The sequence below is a fragment of the Phaenicophaeus curvirostris genome, chromosome 7, assembly GCF_032191515.1.
Source record: "Phaenicophaeus curvirostris isolate KB17595 chromosome 7, BPBGC_Pcur_1.0, whole genome shotgun sequence".
NCBI lineage: Eukaryota > Metazoa > Chordata > Aves > Cuculiformes > Cuculidae > Phaenicophaeus > Phaenicophaeus curvirostris.
Genome location: NC_091398.1, coordinates 6770102 through 6791204, shown reverse-complemented (window position 1 = coordinate 6791204; position 21103 = coordinate 6770102). Strand labels below are relative to the sequence as shown.

Genomic DNA, 21103 nt, shown 5'->3' with positions numbered 1-21103 from the left:
CCACACCTGGGTGAGAACAAGCCCGATTTAGGAACCAGATCCTAAAGGTAAGATTAGATGCTTCAGCATGCATAATCCAAATAATGCTTTTCAGTTGTCTCTGTTCTGCTTCCAAACACAGCAAGACCACACAGCCAAGAATCAGAGAACATCCGTGCTACTCACTGAAGAACAACAGTTAGGCAAATAAATTTAATTAATATAATTTACAGAAACGTGCAATTAGCCCTTGTGTGAAAAATTACCCAAAAGAGAAATTAACAGTTTCATTCAGAGTGAAGGGAACTACACATATTACAATACAAAACAGCCAATACTCACAAAAAAGCAGAACAAAACTGAAATATCACTTGCTTAACCACCATCCCTCTCTGCTTTTTGTGAATTCCCTCTACGTGACCCTTAGTACAAGCCAACTGAAGCAGTGAGGAGCAAAACTGTTTTGTGGCACCTGATACCCATAAAAATGACACTTTATATCTCAGATGCTTCTGCCCATAGTGTGAGAAAGAGCCTGGTCACTGGGAGTTCTTCCTTCCCTACCCTACCCCGCTTCATTCATTCTATACAGGAGGCATCTTTATCACATTTTGCTTTCCTTCTGCCCCCTGAACTCTTTCAGGGTCAAATCATTCCCAGCACATTTACATTTCCAGCAAGGAAAAGCAACCTAACACCACTAACACATGGGAGCCAATGTGCCTTCTCCAGCAACCACGTTTTCTTATACCTTTAAAGATCAGAAAAAGCCCTGCCACACTGTATGACCTGCAGGCTCTTGTGCAAAATGGGATCCTGGCCATCTCTGGAAAGCTACAAATCATATACATTGGTTTATTCCACTTTAACAACTCTCTAAAATCAAAAATATACCCTCCTTCTTACAGATTCATCAAGCCTTCTACCCAATTCACTGCAATATCGTAGGACTCCAGCTGTTATTGAATTCAGCAGTTTTGGGACTTAACGTGAGCAAAACTGAGAGACTTAAGATAACTGGCTGGTGCCAATTAGTTTCATTCTTCAACAAGTAATTCCACTTTCAGTAAAGGGGCTCTTCTGCTTTTTCACGTTAACTTTCCCACTCAAAGGCTGCTATGACGCACTGCAGTAAAATCTGAAGGCTATGAAGTAAGAGCCTTTTAAGTGGCAGCTTCAATTTCTAAAACTGAGATTCAATTTTCTAATTAAAATCAATATTTTGAGACATAAACCTAGCATTGTGGCAGTCAGCAGCAATTCCCTCCCCATAAATCCTCCCTTGCTCCAAGTCATTTTAACAAGCAATAGCATTCTGAAAGCTTGACATGAAGACAACCCCTGCTAAGGAAGGATTTTGAACAAACTCAAGCTGAGATAACGTGCCTTTTTTTGGAGTCACTTTAGTTAAATTTCTAGTCACTAAAGAAGAGTGGGGAAATTGTTTAGCTCTGACTATGCAACAATCTTTTTTCCCCTCCTTTCCCTGTCCCCCATAATCCTCTAGTTCCACAATAAATAGACATTACTGAAATTGGAGGGCTATTAAAGATCACAAAATACATTAGTCCACTAACCTTTATTTGAGAAAGCAAAGCTTAAACTAAACAGTAAAATAAAGTAGTAAATCAACCATTGGTGAAAAATCCCAGGCCAGATTCTCTTCAACTGCTTGACAGCAGAGCTGGGGAAGGAACTATAATGACTTTCAAACTACATATCCTCACCATTAAATGGAAAGGAGTCCTAGGGCTATTTGTGCTAGAAATCTTGATAAGTCTGCAGAAATGAAATATCCATTCAGAAGGGAGAGGGAAAAAAAAAAAAAGGAATAATGGCAAATTCTAAATAACACCTATTATTCCTGGGAAAATCCTTAAAGAAGGAATAGATTAGATGAAGTAGCAAGTCATGTTTGATATGTGTGTGGCCATGACAGCCACACTGAATGAAAACTTAGACCAGAAGCTAAGAAATATGCACACAAAGAAAATCTGGTGCAGTTAAGTTCAAGGAGAAAAATATGGGATGCGCTCACATCCCAAGAAATCTTCGTCCAGCAAAAAGACAAAATTCACAGTCAGTGCTGAAATGAGTTATACAACATACAGCAAAGACAGAGGTTTCTATGCAAAGATGGAAATGCTGAAATAATCGGACTACTTTCTACCACACACATTCCCCCCGACCTGCCTCCCTTTCACCCACTTGGTTAACTGGGATTTATTTGTTTGAAAAGGAGCTGTATGCTAAGGGTATCTAAGCTGCAGCCACATAATACACCTAGCAGAAAAAAACCAGAACAATTTTAAATCAAAGTGAATGATTACATTTCCCATTAGCGGCAATCAGAATCCCCATCTGGGCTGCACGGAGAGCTCAGGCATTGAGAACCAGAGACGGAGCACAGTCGCTGGCAGGAGCGAGAGCTCCCTGCGCTGCCCCTCTCCAATTCTGTACTTGAGGCACTGCGAACACATTAATAAACAGCAGCATTTACTCTGCAGTTTGACTCCTAAGAGACCACTCTGCAATTTGCTGCTGTCAATAATATATTAACCACAAGGGGGTTGTAATGACATTTCACATTTGGCACGATATTTTTTTAAAACTGATTTGGGAGAAGGAATTGTATTAGAGGCATATTCAGATGACGGTAATAGACAGCTCCTATACAACCTTCCATTGTATCTTTCACATTTTGTGAGCCAAAACAAAAGAGACTGAAACTTTTCACGGCAATATCAATAATAATAATACAAGCCGCATTCTTGCAGTCCCAATTCAAGAGTTAGTCTCTACTGAAGGTCACTAACACCTCTGCTAAAAGTAAGCAAGCTCAATTATTTACCAAAGGATCTCCTTTTAGCTTTGTCCACTAAATAAACACCAGGGCAAGGATTTTTGCTGCTACAGTCCTGCCATCAGTAATTTAATAAATCTATTTCAGACTGAGGCTATAGAAGGAGTAAACCAACTGCAGCATTTCCACTTGGTAGGCTTTGAAACTGAAGTGAGAGGAAAAGGACCCAGACAACAAATGAATTCTGCATGTGAAATGATGCATAGTTTAGTTACACTGGGTATTGAAGACGACTGGGCAGAGACAACCATATGCTGCAATCATCATTAGCTGACCAGATTCCACAGATAATTCTATTTAAAGAAATTACACTTAAACTGCGTGAGAAGAAAACTACTTTCATATTCAGCACACTTACACTTTGTGCATATCTAGAGCTACTGCTACTGTTTTAGTAAATAAGGCAAGCTACATGGCTTTTCCTTACCCAGCCTTTCCATTCCTGTTAGCTCTCCAGACGCCTCATGGCTAAGGAAGATGAGGAACCTAATTCCTACCAATTTCAAAGATCTAAGTTCTGCTCTGTATCTCAGCTCCGCACTTTCCCTGGAGTTGTAATCATAAACACAGTGAGGCAAATTTGTGCTGGTTTTACACAGAAATAATTCTCTTGGTTCACAGAGGCTTTGAATCATGAATTGAAGGATGAGCATACAGCGCAGTGCAAGATGGGCAACAACAGGAGAAAAAATGTTGGATACAGGCTAGCAAAGTAATGGATTTCTAACAAGCAGGGATTACTGATGTTTTGACTTTTTTAAGATATCATCAACAGGTTAACCTATGATTGTAATAAATTTTTTAGAAGGCAACATATTTGTCACTCCTAGCAAAGTTAGTTGGTCTGGGTACTGAAGTGTTTTTCTGTTATTTTTTTTAAAGGCAAGAAGGACTCTGTCATGAAAATTTTATTAGTCTCTCATTATGACAACCTCAAGTACAAATACAGCTCATGATATCTGTAGGAACCTCTGTCTTACCGTCTTAGACATGACATCACTGCTGTTTTTGAAGTAGTCATGGAGAATGAGACTGAGTTTTTGTTCTTTTTTTAACGTAAACACATATACATTATTTGCTGCTCTTTCCTAGAAACTGGGGCACAACTGTTAAAAACTGTTAACTGTTAATAGTTGGAGGCTGATGAGAGCTACCTGTGGGTTAGTGTGGGAGGCAGGTCTCTGCTAGTGGGAAGAATTCACTCAAATCTTGCATGTGAGGATCATCAGTCCTGTTGTCAAAGGGTTACATATAGATCTAAATAAAGAATTTACATCTCTGAACAGCATGGTAAAAACCAACCCAATCCATTCACAATTTCCACCTAACGACTCACTAAGAAAACATGGTATAAAGATTCTCTTTTTCATGTTAATTAGAATTTCTTCTTTCTAAAGAAAACAATAAATTGATTTGGTATTTATGGAATTGTTTAGTCTAAGCCCTTTACTGAACAAATATGAGCTTTAGATGCTGTAATTCTGTCTTTTTGCCTGTTAAAAACACTGACCTGTGAGAGAGGGCATTCTTTGGCTAATGTGCTCTGATTCATCTCTTTGAGCAGTTCCTTTAAGGCATTGCGAACTGTGGCGTGGTTCCACTGCTCTGCTGGCAAGTCTTCCAACTTTGAACAACTGTTAGAACAGAAAGCAAAAAGTAGATAGAAACATCACCTTAACAGATGCTTACTCTTTGCATACAAGTGCTATAGACCTTTAAACAGCTGGCATAACCTCTGAGTTTCCTGCTTAGCCAGCCCATCATCGTGTCTCTCCCATCTTCCCCACCAAGCCTGACTCCCAGAAGACATGTAGGTCAACCAAAAGAATGACAGCACACGGCAGGAACAACAGAAGATCCTACTACAGTATTACGTGTGTGCATAACCATTCCCTCTGGGGGTCTGCTGGAGAGCAAAGAAACTGCACAAAGCAAGCCCCAGGAATGGCTGGATAAAGCCATCCTCTCCAAACTGAGAAAGATACTCCTGCTAGTGCAGAAAAATAAACATGTATGTCACACTGCCACTAACAAAACCCCTGAACAGTAAGGGCTCTCATTGCATGGAGGCAAGGCTTTGAAAAATTAGTTTCATTTTATACAGGTTCTTATACAGCCTCATTGCTGGAGTATCCAAGCACTTTTCAGAGACACTCTAAGCCATATGCCCAACATCTGTCACGTGGAGAGCACCCTCACTTTCATTCTACAAGAGCTGCATACATAGTGAAGCTTTTGTCTTCCTGACTTGTGCCTCTTAATTTAACAAGCTTATGGTCTGTATCTACATGCATGGGGACAGACACAAGAAGCACATCAGAAAGTTGGGGGAAGCTCGTCATTGCGCTTCGTGCCCAAAAGATGTACTACAAGCTCTCCAGTCAACCTCTGAGGTGGCTCTGCCTTCTGCTATACAGCCTGGCTTCACCCTCAGGGTTGAAAGTTCAGTTGTGCTTAAGGAGTTCAAGTAGTCAATGACCATTTTTATCTCAAAGTTATGGGCTATCTTTTATTTACACAGCATCCAGGCATTCAAGCACTTTGAAGATAAAGAGTGAGACCTTGATCTTGGGTTGATGCCCTCGAGTAATACAGATGTGACAGTAGGCTAAATGGACTCCTGGTAGCTCATACTTCTGAGGATATGAGTTACTGCACTCCAGTTTTATAGCAGCTACAGGCTCTAGATGCTCTTTTACAGTTATGCTGCAGAGATGCAGTCTAGCTGAGAAATTAAAACAGTACATAAAACAAAAGAAAGGCCTGCTAGTGGAAATTGGAAACCCCAAGCTCTGTCAGAGATGTAACAGGAAAGAAATGTTGCTGTTGTGAGTGAGACACCAACTACCTCCAAATTTCAAACTGAACTGAACAATTGGAGGGTATGTACCTGCCACCAAAAGGGACACACACGCATGTCCCAATGGACCCTTCTTCTGTTCAAATCCAGCTTCAAAAACTTCTAGGAAAATTATTGCAGTCTGTCTGTTATTTTTCCTTCTTTCCTCTGACATGTCCTGACCATGGACCTAGAGCAGACTGTGCAACGTCTAGAGCATTGCCATACACGCAGACATCAGAAACTATTTAAGGATTCTTTTGAAGGCCAATAAAGAGAAAGGGGGAGAAAGAATATGAGGGAGCAAGGAACAGCATGTAAGTGTAAAAGTGTCAGGAGCTTTTGCTTTGCGAATCAGAACTAGCATTCAGGACAGGAAAATATTTTCCAAATGCCAGACAGAGCTGCAGCAACACATCCCTTCTTCATCTTTTCACCTGTCCGCTTAGAAGATCGCTAGAGAAAAAAAGGAAAGCCAAGAAGCTCCTATCTCAGCAATAGGCAGTAGAAGACCTGGATTCTCACAACACAGTCCCTGGAAAAAAGGCAAGGAGTTTATTTTTCTGATACAATAAGGCCTCAAGAATTCATTAAATTAGGGATTGTGGAAAGATATGCCTTTAAAGGCTCTGAATCTTCACTTGATTGAGTTTCTGCCACTCCCCTCTCTGCTACGATGTTGTTGCTTAAGAAAACATACAAAACCTATTGGAACATGCACCAAAAAGCTGCCAGGTGACCCACCCTTCTCTTAATTTTTCATTTCATTTCTTCAAAAGACCAGAAATTAATGAATACAGGATGTGCTAATCTCTGTAGTAAAGCTATAAAGGCAAGACTAGCGCAGAGAACAGAGAAGGACAGATGTTCAGAAACACCCACCTTTGTAATTGGATTTTCAATGTCACAACATGATAGACATCTTGTAGCATGTCAGCTACTGTCGCATCTGGTGCGTCAGTCACATAACTGAGAGGGAGGGGATTCCACCTCCCAAGCTTGATTATTCCTGAAAAGAAAACAAAAAAATCAGACTTTATATTTTATCAGCCACTTACTAAATCCTTAGATAAGCCTGTTTGTTCACAAGATACAAGATCTGCTTTGAGGTTTATTGCAGCCTTGCTTAAAAAGATATGTTGTACTGACTCTGAAGCAAACAATGGGGAAGAGTAGGAACAGATTTTAGATTTTAAGCAGAGTTGCTGACATGTTCCTGGCTCTTAAATTAATCCAAGGAAGCACAGGAGGCTTCCTCCCTTCACATCTTTCATCATCCCACTAAAACCTAGTTCTCTAAGTTAGAACAAGCTTTAAATACCCTATCGTCCTGATTTTGCCGTCTACAAAACCTTCCAGTAAGTAAATGCATTGGGTTTGACTTGAAGAGGAAAATTCCTATGTGTGGGCTTCCAGCACACAGTTACAATCTAAGCACGCTACGATTATTGCCCATGTGGACGGATGGCGCTGGAAAACCCCCAAGTAGGAAGAGTCTACTCCCAGCTACGAGCTGCACTATGCAGATGGTTGCTTTTCTTTGTGAAAAAAACAACTGTGAGCTGCTGACCACAGATCCAAAATAGCATTGTGGGGGCAGAGAAGAATGCTTCAAGTTCTATTCCTACTTCTGTTCATTCTTTAATAGGGATCATCACCTCTTCTGGATGAGCTTGTCACAAAGACGGTAAACTTGGATGGTAAACCATTTGGTGCAGGGGTATTATTTCTGTTTAGACTATTGCAGAGGGCCCACCCACACCAAAAACAATGACTAATACCCAGGAATGACTTCCAGGAAGATGCCAAACAAAGAAAGCCACAGTGCTATCTCACATGAGAGCAAAGCAGTTCAGTCTTATTCTGCACGATCGCAATTATGGCTTTTATTCCCCGCTCCAGCATGTTCCCACTGACCCACTGTTCTGCTCATAGAACTTTTCTCAGCACAGGCCTGCAAGACACCAATCGCCTTTTCTCCCATTTAAATCGATGTCTTTTGAGGTCTGCTTATACGCTTTCTGATCTTCAAAAAGACCATCTGTAAACTCTACTGCCAGAAATACACTAGTACACAAGAAAACTACATCCTTTGTGATAATAGGAGCTCCAAGAACCCTCCTTGGGTATCAGGAAGGATGCTGTGATGACCAGAAACTTCAGCCCTCTCCTCCTCACGTTCTGCTCCCACTTCTTCACCAGCTCTGGAAATAATGAAACTGAAATAAATGGACGAGGCCTTTTATTCTGATCCCCCTAACGGGATCATAAAATAAATACCGCTTCTGAAACTGTGAAACAAAGCTTCTTGCACCAAGATAATAACAGAACACAATGATTCCGAGATACATCCGTGAGGGAATATTTCCTTCCCATTCCTACACAATTGAAGAGGGAACAATTTTAGTACAACTCCTTTTCTGTAGCACTTAAATCTCTGCATTTACCATTGACATATTGCTTTCCAAGGTTTTCTGTCACCACATACTGAAGAAGCTGGAAGTGACCTAGTTTGTCCTCAATGACAGAAAGTTTCACGGCAACATGCTGGTACAGACAGGCTCGTATTTCAAGAGCAAATTAGAAAGCTTTAGGCAAGGGGAGATTTTGTCCAAATGAAACAAAAAGTTAGTTAAGTGCCGCTTGAAAACCAATGCTTGAAAATGGGGCATAAACAGAACAAAAACATTTAAATGATGCACTGTTTCAGTATTAAGATTTAACAATCTGGTGCTGAATATGCTGCAGTATAAATAGTGCCTGGACTCAGATCCAGTAGAGTAACACACAGCACTCATTCACAGCACCGTATGTCTCCAGTGCTGGCTCCTTGAGTCATATTCCACTTGCCAAGAAAAGCTGTTTTTCTTAAGGGGATAGTTTACTTAATGTTATCTCTGGTGACAACAAGAAATGCATATAGTACAGCATATATTAGTCATGAAATGAGCATCAAGGGTCCACCGAGTGAAATACATGCTGGGAAAACACAGTTTAGATGCTGACTTCCTTCATTCTCTTCTGCTATATAATAATTTAAAGGCAATATCACCTAAGAATCCAGAAATCTGTAACAGCTTCACAGAACACTTGGCTTCCTATGTTTAACCACGCCAAGTTTTCATGTAATTGAAAAAATAAGCATCATATGTGCCCCATAAGTCACATCTAAATTGGTAATATTTTACAAGAGGCTTTATTTTTTAGTCAATGAGAAAAGCACTCACAGAGCACACCATCTGCAACTGCTCAGGCCTGGCAACGCTGGTGAGAAACAAAGACACAGTCCAGGGTCACTGAAGTTACCAAAGGTGTCCCCAGACTAAAAAAAGGATAAAGAGAAACCCCACCACGCAGCCACAGTGCACCATGGGAAACGCTATGAAAATTGCTTTGTATGAACCCTCTGCTACTGCTGGAAGTTAGGGAGATGTTTGGGTTTTTTAATCCTCCTCTACAAATGCAGAGGAAATTATTTTGGCTGGATTTAGACAAACACAGGTGTTAGGATAATGCTCAGCGCCTCTGCACGTGAACACCTGCTGCAAGTCCTTTACTCCGCATAACCCCACTGCTGATGGGCGCTGTTTTTTCAGCCGGTGTGATAGGATGTGTGAATTATTTTTTTTTTCCAGAGCACATTAAGCTGGTCGAAATGATAGCCAGAAGCCATGGTTTCCGTCCAGCTTCTCAGCAGGCTTCTCAGGTGGTTTATTTCATGGCACTGACACTATACTTAAGGCAACTCTTGGGCTGCATTTGAGAAGATGATGCCAGCTTTTTGAGCAAACGTATTCTCAGCACACTAGAAGACATCTCTGAATGACTCCCGAGGAAAATCTGAGTCAACCGAAATCTTCCCCCTAAAGAGGTCCCTTCTTATCAAGAACTGGGTGTTTCTAGCGTGACAGCAAGCTCGAGATGGGAACAGCCTGGAGTCGCATCCACATACATGTTTCCCTTTGTTCCTCTCACTAACTGCAGACGGTACAGCTCAGGCCTTTAAAGGATTCACTTTAACTGGCCTGACTTTTGCTCTAGCGCAACTGAGACTTGGGAGTGGTGACAGGAATGAGCAAAGGTCACTGTGTTATTAACGAATATCCAGATCAGACCTTCTCCAATCTCTGTGTGGATAATGTGTAGCAGATCAGACTGCTTAAGAGAGATCCAAAACCACATTTTCCATGAGTTCATAAAATTCTTCTGTTAATGATTCTGGTTCTCTTTCCCGTATTGATGATCCTTTGGGACTCTTTTCCTGTAGGAGTTTCTTGAAAGGGAAGTTCAACACACTCAAGAACTGGTCGTATGCTAGAGCAGCTCTCAAGAAGTCACTTAGAAATGGCTGAATGCACCCAAGGCCAGTCAGTCAGTCAAAGACAGCAAAACAGACCCAACAGACTTCTCAAAACAATTTTTTTTCAATATGTATCTTAGAAGAGATTCTCTATCCATGCTGGCTGTTGGTTCTCGAACAGCATGTCCTTCTACAGGCACGTCTTTTACTTAAAAGCTTCATCAAAATGCAGGTGGGGAAAAAAAGACAGAGTAACCTATTTTTAAATTGGCATAACTGCCTTCACCCACAAGAAAGCCAATGCGCACTAGGGCCAAACCTCTGTGAGCTCAAGCGCCTGTTTCATCCTCAACAACCACTGCAAATCACTGCTGTCATTCCACCTATGCCAATGATGTGCCACCCTGCCAGAGCACTTTCAATTTAGTTTCATTTAAAAATCCATCTCCTTTGGGGAAGAAAGTGATAACTACGCAAGGCAGAGCAGTAGGCTTGACCAGCTGCATCACTGCTGACCTCTATACCTACCAAAACTCATCACAGGATCTTTATGATCTTTATTTTACAGTATCACCTGAAAGAGTGACACATCCAAAGCACTGGGATTATTCCTAGGACTTCACCCTACTGAGATGTGAACTGAATGAAGGCAAGGTTGGGGCTGAAGTGCACTTCTAGAATAATCATGTTAATCAGGAACACAACAAAAAGTAAAAGGCAAAAAGCTGTTTTCCTAGAAAACTACAGCTAATCTGGCAAACCCTTTTCATTATTATGTAGCTTATACTGTCCCAGAAGATTATTTACCTATGTGGGCTGGAAGCCTCATTTGCCTTTGCAAACAGAAAGGCTACCACGCAGTAGACTCATTCTAACACATCTGGGGATTAGAATACAGATATAGATACATGCAACTCGTAATCGAGCTGGGACACTTCTTTATCATAAAGAGAATGAGGTCCGGGTCCTGCATCTGCCAGCCACCTGCACAGTTAACTTTTTATCTGGATAGTCCCATGAGAATTACAGGGGCATCTCACAGATGCTTCAATACACCGCTACTGAAAATCAGATTCTTAAAATAGAGAATTTTTCAAATTCCTTTCTTGCAGCTAAAGAGAGCAAAAATGATCAGAACATGCCTCAGGCTGCCCCTGGCTCCCTTCTCAAACCATCCCCTGCTCCCATCACGAATAGACTCCCAATTTCACCTTTCACAAATTAGGAACATACCCAGGTTACATCTTAAATGGACACTTGTAGGTAGGTCATACAGGATTAATGCAATTAATTTAAAACGCTAATCTGCTAGGGTTAAAATTAAGTCACAGGATCAAATGAAGGACATTTTGGAAGTGCCTATCAGCACCACCACCCGCAACTCAACACTTTTCTAGAGACGGCTACAAAATGAATTGTAAGTAATATTTGCCAAATATGTACAGAGAAGGAAAGAAAAAGAATTTTGTGTTCTTTGGCTACAGGCGGAAAAGAAGGATAGCAGAGAGACAGATTCCTTATAAAACATTGTTAAGAAAAGCATTTGTCAACACTAAGCAGACAAAACATTTGAATCCTTGGTGTACAACACCAAAGCCTCTTGTTTCCTACAGCATAAGCAAAAGTAACCTGCTGAGACTCATACAGGGTGAGATGTTAAAGCAGACAACTGCTCTCCTTGTGGACTGGCGGACACAGTCAGGCTGGAAACTGGAGAAGTGCAAAGCTTCTTTCTTACACGACAGCTCCACGCTCACTAATGTGCTGCAGGCTGTAGCAGCACAAGTTTCATCCAGTGCAGGCAAGAACATGTGCCTGTGCAGACAGAAACAGCAAAGACCACGGTGTCTGTGAGAGCTGCAGGAAGGCTGAGGGAACAGGCAGTGCTCAGCCCAGCACCAGATGTCCTGGGCTCCTCTGAAATGTGTTGAGAAAATCTGAATCTGCAGAGTTATACCAGACCAGAGCCGTGCCTCACAGGGCTGTGGCTGTCCCAGAGCTGTCCCAAATGTCCCAGTGCTCAGTTCCCTGTGCCACAGGATCACAGCCTGAGAATTGCTGACTGCAAGGACAAAGAAGAATGCAAAGCAACATTTTCTGCCGTGCTGTGAGTTCAACCAAATAGTTTTGTCTAAATATCTTACTTTTTAACAGCATCTCTTACCAATACAATAGAAACTCAGGAGAAACTGCAAGTTAGCAGTAGCGCTCAAACACTTTAGCTTCCTTTTACAAGTCCCAGGGAGAGACCTCAGTGAAACCCCTACTAAAACCTCTGCTTCCAGGACCATCAAGCCATTTATCTACCAGCCACAACTGGCCCAGGCTCCTACAAGATGGGAAGGCTCTTGTGACATTGACTGCATTTGTTTATCCTCTCCAGACCCATCTTGTCCCTATACTATAGCATGTAATTTTCCTTTGTTCAGCTCTGCTTTGTTACAGAAATTAAAAACTGTCTGTCCCATGTAATAAGTACATAGAATTATTTATCCATAAATCAGTTTGCAGGAAATCATTACCCTGTGGTACATAATAACTCTGCCTGTGCTTCCAACCTGTACCCTGTGTACAGTGTATCATCAAATTGTAACAACATAAAGGCATAATTTGTAGTTATTATTGCTAATCCAGCAAAGGGAATGACTTTTCAAGCAGAAAGGAGAAAAAAGCAATGGGAACAATTAAAAAAATACTCTGATTATATTTATTTTTGTATTATATTATTGAGCAGCCTTTTCTAGCACTTAAGGATATACAAAAAATATTATACTGCCTCTACCCATCATTATAAGGTTGCCTATATTATTCTATTGAATTTCAATCAGTGACATATTGGGGTAATAGATGGGAAAAATAATCAGCATAATCCTCCCCTGCACTTCTAAAGCGCCTTTCATCAGAGGATCCCAAAGCACTTTAAAAACATTAATTAATTAAGCTTTGTAACATCCCCGTGAGGTAGAGTGTATTATGCCAATTGACATGTCGGTGATTTAGTGATTGAAAGCACACAATGAACATAATCCTATGTTTATGCCGATACAAAAGAATCCCCCTACTTCCTCATTTCAGTCCATAATAAATAATTCAGTGAGAGAACAGGAATAAACTATGCGATTACACTGTGATGTACACATCGACAAATCAACAGGAACACCCACACTCCCTGAATGACAAACACTCCACCTCAGCTGATGAGCCTTGTGCAGCTTCAGGGCTCGGCACGCACGGGAGACCTTCGCCCAAGGGGAAGGGACAGCCAAGCAACCTGAAGCTTGGGCACTGCAAAGCCCTTGAGCTGCTGCTGCTGGAGGCTTTTGCTAGTGCTCGTTTCAGATGCCGCCCTGGACCACGTGGGCCAAAGGTGGTTTGCAAGATGAAATTGTGCAGTGCACAATGAGCACCTCAATTTAAACACCCGTACCCAGCCTTGCCGGCTTGCACATCTGTATCAATACACAGACTTTGATGCAGACCATTTATTTACATGATTATATACGATATTTTTATGATTATATATTAAAGCGTTGATAGAAACATGGATGTGAATAACTATCAACAGATAGAGTTACAAGATTTAATTGCTGAACTTCAGAGTACTTTCACTGATGAAAATCGCTTTGATATATGAAGCTTAGTTTGAGCTTTTAATTTTTTGAATGTTAGTGTTGCCTATTCCTTTCCTTCAGCATGACGGTACTTGAGTATTTGACTTAAATAACACACAACAAACAGTTTGATGCCTTGTAATTCTACATATCGGGTTTACATTTCACTGTAAAAAGATTGTCCCTCGTGTAATAGATGCTGCTTCACATTTGGGAAATGTTATGTGAGGACTCTGACTTTTATTAGATTAATTTAATATAGGCACTAAGTTACTAGACTAAATTAATAAAGACCTTCTTAAAAAAAAAAAAAGAGGTGGAGGGAGAGAGAGAGAACAGAATGAACCCACAAATTAAATAAAATTTTCTGAAGCTTGTTATTTTGGAAGTCTTTATTTGATTTTCCTCCCCCCTATTCTGTTTTAAAAAAACAGCCAATAATTGGTAAAGGAACAGAAAAAAAAACCCCAAAAACGTTGATGTTATTTACTTCAGGGGATTATTTTTAAAACTGTTATGTGATAAAACATGAATACCACAAACAAACAGAAGGGTGAGAAAGCAAAGGAGTTACAAAAGACTACCGAAGAAAAGTATTTTTTAAATATTTCTATATTGCTTTTAAAACTATTACCCTTATCGAGGAAAACCAAACTTAGCCCTGCATAACATCTCTCCTTTGGTATTTCTGGGATAGGTTTGCATGTACCTTGGACAATAAGAAGCAATATATGACTAAAGAGAGAGATGTCCTCTTTTCCTCTCTTGTGTCTAAGAAAGAGATCCACTCCTATGCATTTCCACAGCATGAAAAATAAGTCTTCTCAGTCTTGAAACTTCAACCAGGATATTAAGCAGCTCTTAGTAGTTGCCCTTCACCCTAGAGTTCAACTTTACCCTCCACCAGGATGCCCTTTCCTGAGATGAACCATCGCCCTTGGGCCACTTCTCTCAGCAGCGTTATTCAGTAGCCCCAGTGCCCACAGCGTTGCAGCACCCACTCCTTCACTATTATTGTCCCACATAAAGCCCAAAGCATGGCACACTCCCCATTTTTGTATGAAATTACTGTCCTTTGGGTAACCCCTGCTTTTAGAATCATAGAATCACCAGGTTGGAAAAGACCCACCGGATCATAGAGTCCAACCATTCCTACCAAATACTAAACCATGCCCCTCAGCACCTCATCCACCCGTGCCTTAAACACCTCCAGGGAAGGTGACTCAACCACCTCCCTCAGCAGCCTGTTCCAGTGCCCAATGACCCTTTCCGTGAAAATTTTTTTCCTAATGTCCAGCCTAAAACTCCCCTGGACGAGTTTGAGACCATTTCCTCTTGTCCTGTCCCCTGTCACTTGGGAGAAGAGGCCAGCACCCTCCTCTCTACAACCTCCTTTCAGGTAGTTGTAGAGAGCAATGAGGTCTCCCCTCAGCCTCATCTTCTCCAGGCTAAACACCCCCAGCTTTCTCAGCCGTTCCTCATAAGGCCTGTTCTCCAGCCCCTTCACCAGCTTCGTTGCTCTTCTCTGGACTCGCTCCAGAGCCTCAACATCCTTCTTGTGCTGAGGGGCCCAGAACTGAACACAGGATTCGAGGAGCGGTCTCACCAGTGCCGAGTACAGAGGGAGAATAACCTCCCTGGACCTGCTGGTCACGCCGTTTATGATCCAAGCCAAGATGCCATTGGCCTTCTTGGCCACCTGGGCCACTGCTGGCTCATGTTCAGTCGCTGTCAACCAACACCCCCAGATCCTTCTCCTCTGGGCAGTTTTTTCTTATGGTAAGATCCTTCCCAGCTGAGTACTGGGAGTACCTGAGCTTGCTCAGCTGGCACAGGAGCAAAGGCTATGCCTGCTCCCAGGGAGCAGCAGCTGCTGCACACCTTTGAAATCCAGACCACGAGGGACACAACTGAGCCTATTCTTTGATTAAAGAGCTTCCTTAGCTACTTTGTTTGCCTTACCATCTTAAAACAACCATGGCCCCTTTTGGACAGCAGTTGCTTCTATTCAAGTCCCAGGCTCCCTGGCAAAACGCTGTCTGCTTCTCTGCCATCCCCCAACATGGTACTGGGACCACAGCTCCACACTATAATTTGGTGCATCCCAGAGAGCCAGCATAGGAAGATGCTGCTAGTGGGGACCTGTAATGTGCTTCTACCTTAGCCTTACAGGCTGGAAATTAGGGCTTTGGTGTATTTGCTTCAGTTGCCAAGAAACGTGAATGCAAGTGTACTCCAGTTGCAGTGCTTCTCTTTACTGACCAAGTTCTTGAATAGCCACAAATGATGCCTGGCATTGATACCTCATGACCTACAAGAGGCTGCACATGAGTAAAAGGACCAGAAATTTACACAAGCGTTTGCTTCCCAACCTCCTTTGTCTGATTCCTGCTAGCTCAACACCACCAACACAACCTGCCTCACAACACCTCCAGCAAGAAGAACCAGGGTCTGAGCCTTTGGTGCCCCGCTTCCAGAAGCCTTTCTTGGATTGTGATGTTTTCGGTTGGAGAAAAGAGGGAAAGGCAGAAGATCTTTTCCTTCTTTGGGGAAAAACCTCTATCTGTTTTTTAAAAGACGCTTGTGCCCCAAACTCCTTCAATTCACCCGGCTTCAATGCTTGCCTATAAGCTTCATATGGAAAGACAGCACACTGAGCAGGAAAAAAGCACAATAACATGGCATTGCAACTGAATACACAAAACACATTTTAAAGGTTATAAAAGAGCATTGCTAATAGGACATTGTAGAGGCTAATAGGCTTAGAATTAAGCCTACAGACATTATTTGGCCTTGTATGAATCTGAATATCCTGCCTACTCACAGTAACACAACTACAGAGAGCACAGAAAGTCTGGCTCAGGCTGCAGACATACAGTAGCCAACTATCTTTGTGTTGAGTCAACTACAAGTAGATTTGAAAATTCATGTGTCTCAAGTCCAAAGAAAAATTAGGACACATAGCATGCTGTGCTGCACAAACCCCTAAACTGAATGCAGATTCATACTCTGGCGTATGTAGTTTAACAGCTTAATCTCTTACTTTTCTAAGAGATTTGTGTCTTTGGGGGCTTTTCTTACACTGCATGAAGACTAGCAGAATGTTTTTTTTCAGTAAATTACTAGTTTTGGCTTGCCTTCTGTCTTTTCTTTCCTCCCACCAGACATTCAGTTCTTAACTTCCATGAAAAAAAAAAAAACCACCCAAACCAAGAACAACAGCAGAACTAGTAGGGCAGCATCTAACCAGCTGGATAGAACAGCATGTAATGCTGAGGAAACAGAGGGATTGAGGACTTTGCTGAAAACCCCGAACAACTGCTTCCATAAATCCAACACGAATGCAATACGTAAAGATATGTTTGCTGTTACCTCTGCAATTTGGCTCTCTGTAGCTGCATTACTGTGATCAAACCTTACTCTTCCCCTACAAACTGATCTACTAGAGAGAGACAGAATAGTACCTTTAGGGCTGTAATATTTCTTTTCAAAATAATTTTGATAATCGTAGTCCCTATTTTGGGCAGCACTGTAAATTCAGATACATTCAGTTAAATTCAATACAAATGTTTCCTTCAATGACACTCATTTCAGTTGATAACCTGATTCTCAGGTTTCTAATCTCCCTCTTTTTCGAAGGAGGAGCAAAACAATTCTGCATTTCTGACAAGTCTAAATAAAGCTCTGCTGGTTACTGAACTATGTTGCATTTCCTATCAACAGAAAACAAAGGATAAAAAAAAAACAAGACCCGAGTTCACCACTACAGGAGATGACTCAGAGCAAGCAGGAACTGTTACCAGATTCAGAAAAAAACCAGTTTTCCCTTTTACTGTTGATGAGCCCACATTATGCTGAGATGAACCCAGATTTGTTTTCTTAGCCCACATCTTCCTAGAACTGAAGCTATTTCCTTACAAAGCCACCAGATCCTTTTTGGATTCTGTTAGTATTCTCATCTTCATTAGTCACTTTGCTAAGGAAAGACTGAAAGACAGAAAACACTGGTTTGGGTTTTTTTTAATTTGAATGATTATTTTCTGTGCACTTGGCAAAGGCTGGAAGGAGTAATTCACCTTTTGGATCTAAAGGCAGCACAAGCATGTCATGCTTTGAAGCATTTCCAGCTTCTTTATGTAGCAGCTAAGAGTCTCATGTAATCACAGAATAAAGAATCTATGGAGCTGCTACAAAGAAAATTAAGTCTACCCCAGCTAATGCAGGAGTTTAATGGACACCATCAGACATTGCAAGACTTAATAAGGTCTCAAGCACTGATGACATTGCAAACACCCGCATGAGTTGGTGGAGAACTCTAGTACCTCCTGAGATCCATCCTCCTGTAAGTAGCTCATGGAGCTTCACAACACCCCAAGCTGGAAGGCAACACACCAGTGCCCTCAGGCCTCTTTTTCTTTGTGGCACTGCAGACACCTTAAGAGACAGGTTATCACAACAGCCCCGGTGAGGGCTCTGGTGAAAGCCACTGCTGTTTTAATACCAACACTCCAGTATTAAACAAATCTCTACTCAAGAACTCTACTCCTCCTCAGCTCAGTGCTGTCACCACTTCTTTCTCTTACCTAAACTACTTCCCCTGTTGAAATGCAAAGAGATTAAAAAATCCCCCACACTGATATTTCAGAAAAGAAGGGAGGAAAGGCTGTAAGTTCTAATCATCTCCCAAAGCCCCGGGTGTCTTAGGCCCACATATGCATGGCTTCTACGTCAGTGTAATCAGAAAGGGAATCTAGAAGCCGGAGCACAGGTCTGGGTATTCTTGTTAAAGACACACTGGGATGATGCCTTATTCAGAGCATAGTTCCAATACTGGAAAATCTCTAGAATCAACCAAAGATGCATTTCACCGTAAGGTACAACGTGCACTGCTGCCAGCACTCTCCTCTGTACCACAAATGCACAGTAATTGACAGGGGATCTCGACGTCACAGCAAAGGAGAGAACAAGATAAAAGTAACTTCTCAAAGTCTTATATAGGAAAGTGAACACACCATATGCACGTGAATTCCTGAAAGAACAGGCAAAATGTCCCTCCGATAATCCAGATAAGTTCTCCTCTCCTTACTCAAACGGGGAACCAGAGCAAACCTCAGCACTACCAGCACAGCACAACACAAAGAGGCAGCTTTCAGAGGTTTACCATTTTCACAATCTGATTGATTTCAAAGGTCACCCTGGAGGAAAAGCCTCAATCTGGTTTCTGCCGACACAGTAATTTCCCACTGCCAATAACTATTCCCTGCTCTTGGCACTCACTCAGGTGGTGGGACGGCAGTTGCGCTGTGGGTATCTGCATCTTAATGAAAGTCAATTTTACTCCCGCAAAATCTGTTGTTCATTTGGAAAAATGCAGCATTATTGGTTGTTTCGTACTACAGGTCTTAAGACAGGTATAAACTGCAAAGAAATAAAGACTTTTTGAGTAAATAGAAATGTTATTACTAATGAATTTTCCCATAAGTCTGAAATGTCTAAATTACTGAAATAATTGAGACTTCAGAATCATTTGAAATGTCTTCTATATCTAATCAGTTAAAAAAATAAACCAAACCAAACCCGTATATGGAGTAAAGAGGTGATGTAGCACACCCACCACGTGGAATGCTCCAGCACTTCTCCAAGTTCATAGCTCTCTGGGCTGGGGCAGTTCAGCTTTTCTGCTTTTCTTATTGATTGGCAGCACTCTAAGTGAGGACCAAACACCTGTCATAATGCACGTCCACCTAGAAAAATCCACTGCCCCATAAATACCCTTCTTTCTCCATTTCACATTTGAGTTTATAGTGGATGAAAATCAACCAGAAGAGCATATCAGCATTAAAACAGCTCTCTTGGTCCCCAGGTAGTTTACAGTTTATCACAGAATAACTCGTTGTCAGAGCTCACACAATAAGGGTCCCAGTCAGTGTGACCAGGCACCACTGTGGTGTAGATGTAAAATGTCAAAGCCACACCATTAAAATTGTAACCTAGGAGAATAGTCTTAAATACTAAATAAAATTGATAAATAATGGAGCAATTGATAAGATTTTGTGAGAAGTAGCTTCCTTTAGATACGCTGTTCTAGACCAAACATGTTGCTCTCATGAAATTTGAGAAGCTGTTCAATCAAATCATGCTGAAAATGAAGTTCTACCCAATCTTCTAGACCAGGATTATTTTATTGCTGTTGGCCCAAAAGACTGGCCTCTCTGTTACCTCCTTTACTTACCCTGAGGTGAAATGCTTTTCATTGCTTGCCCAATGGGAACTGAAGATAGGGAGGTCCCTCACCTGGTAATATCTAAAGAACTGTTAATTTATAGGAACTAACAGAACAGTTTGTAATGGAAATACTCTTTAAGCTGTGCTAACACAAGCTTTTTACAAATGACAATGAAACAGAGGTACCAATTTCAAGCATCGTACTAGTATATTTTATATTGAAGGGAAAAATTAGCAAATGTAACAAAATGTCACAACTTAGAGCAATCTTGGTAGAACTGCAAACTTATGCTGTTATCAGGGCTGAGGTGTTTTCTGCCAGTAGGGGAAAGAGAATTTCCTATGCCGTTTATCACAAGAGACAGCTAGACTTGACAGGGTGATGGGCAAGAACGCTGCACACTCTCCCTCATCCTCAGTGAGACATCAAAACTGCCCCAGGCAAAATATGGTCTTCACCTTTTTGCAAGCCCTTTAGGCCACCTTCTGTACAAAGAAAGTAATTTTAACTTTTACTAATAAATAAATAGGTTTTCTTTCCTGCTAAACCAGAGCTCAGACTTATCACCATCCCTGAGACGCTTTCAACCCTGGCTGAGAACTCCTCATAGCAAGCAGCTCTGTTGGTCAGTGCCTGCTCATTCACTCCACATCACTGTCACCCTCCTCCTCCCACCCACGCTGCACTGCTCCCGTTTCTGAACGACAGCCAACCTCCTCCCAGCTCTACAAAAATAAATCTCCAGACCACAAACCTCTAATAACCCCTCCTCCTACCCCAAAGGCAATAATTTACTCTCTATTTAGCTTGAGTCATGACTTCTCTTCCCATCTTCTTACCATGCATGCTACCCAAATTTATAAACAAGAGGAGGAGGAGGTCGCTAGAGACTGGCATGGGTTTAGGCTGCTGGGATGCATGAGGGATGCCTGCTCCACGAGAGCTATATGCCCACAGCACCAGAGAAGCCCAGAAAACACAAGATGCAGGCTCCCAGGGCCTGGGAGAGAGAAAGGGAGGCAGCAGGCAGGCACCGCAACCTCTGCTAGTCACACTCACACCTCAACATCAGCTTTCTTCACTGTGCACATATGGGCTACACATTTACCTGGCCAGCTGCACCGACCCATCTCTCCCTGCAGTCAAGGATTTAAAAAAAAAAAACAAAAAGGAAAAAGAGTTGATTTTTCAACTAAAATAACCCACTTTACTGCTAGAGCCAATTTTTTTTTCATCTAGCCTCTTCTGGATCAGTTTCCATGTTTACATTACTAAATATTCAATG

At 41.7% G+C, this 21103-nt stretch overlaps 1 protein-coding gene across 2 annotated transcripts in view; it reads right to left on the bottom strand.

Annotated features, from left to right (window-relative positions):
- Window positions 1-21103, bottom strand: part of SATB2 (SATB homeobox 2) — a 136151-nt gene that overhangs the window by 71276 nt on the left and 43772 nt on the right. For both annotated transcript variants that reach the window (XM_069860669.1, XM_069860670.1), the window contains exons 4-5: window positions 6564-6690; window positions 4353-4476 (exon numbers count right to left, since the gene is read on the bottom strand). In XM_069860669.1, coding sequence (XP_069716770.1) covers window positions 4353-4476; window positions 6564-6690 — 251 coding nt within the window. The remainder of the gene's footprint in view (window positions 1-4352; window positions 4477-6563; window positions 6691-21103) is intronic.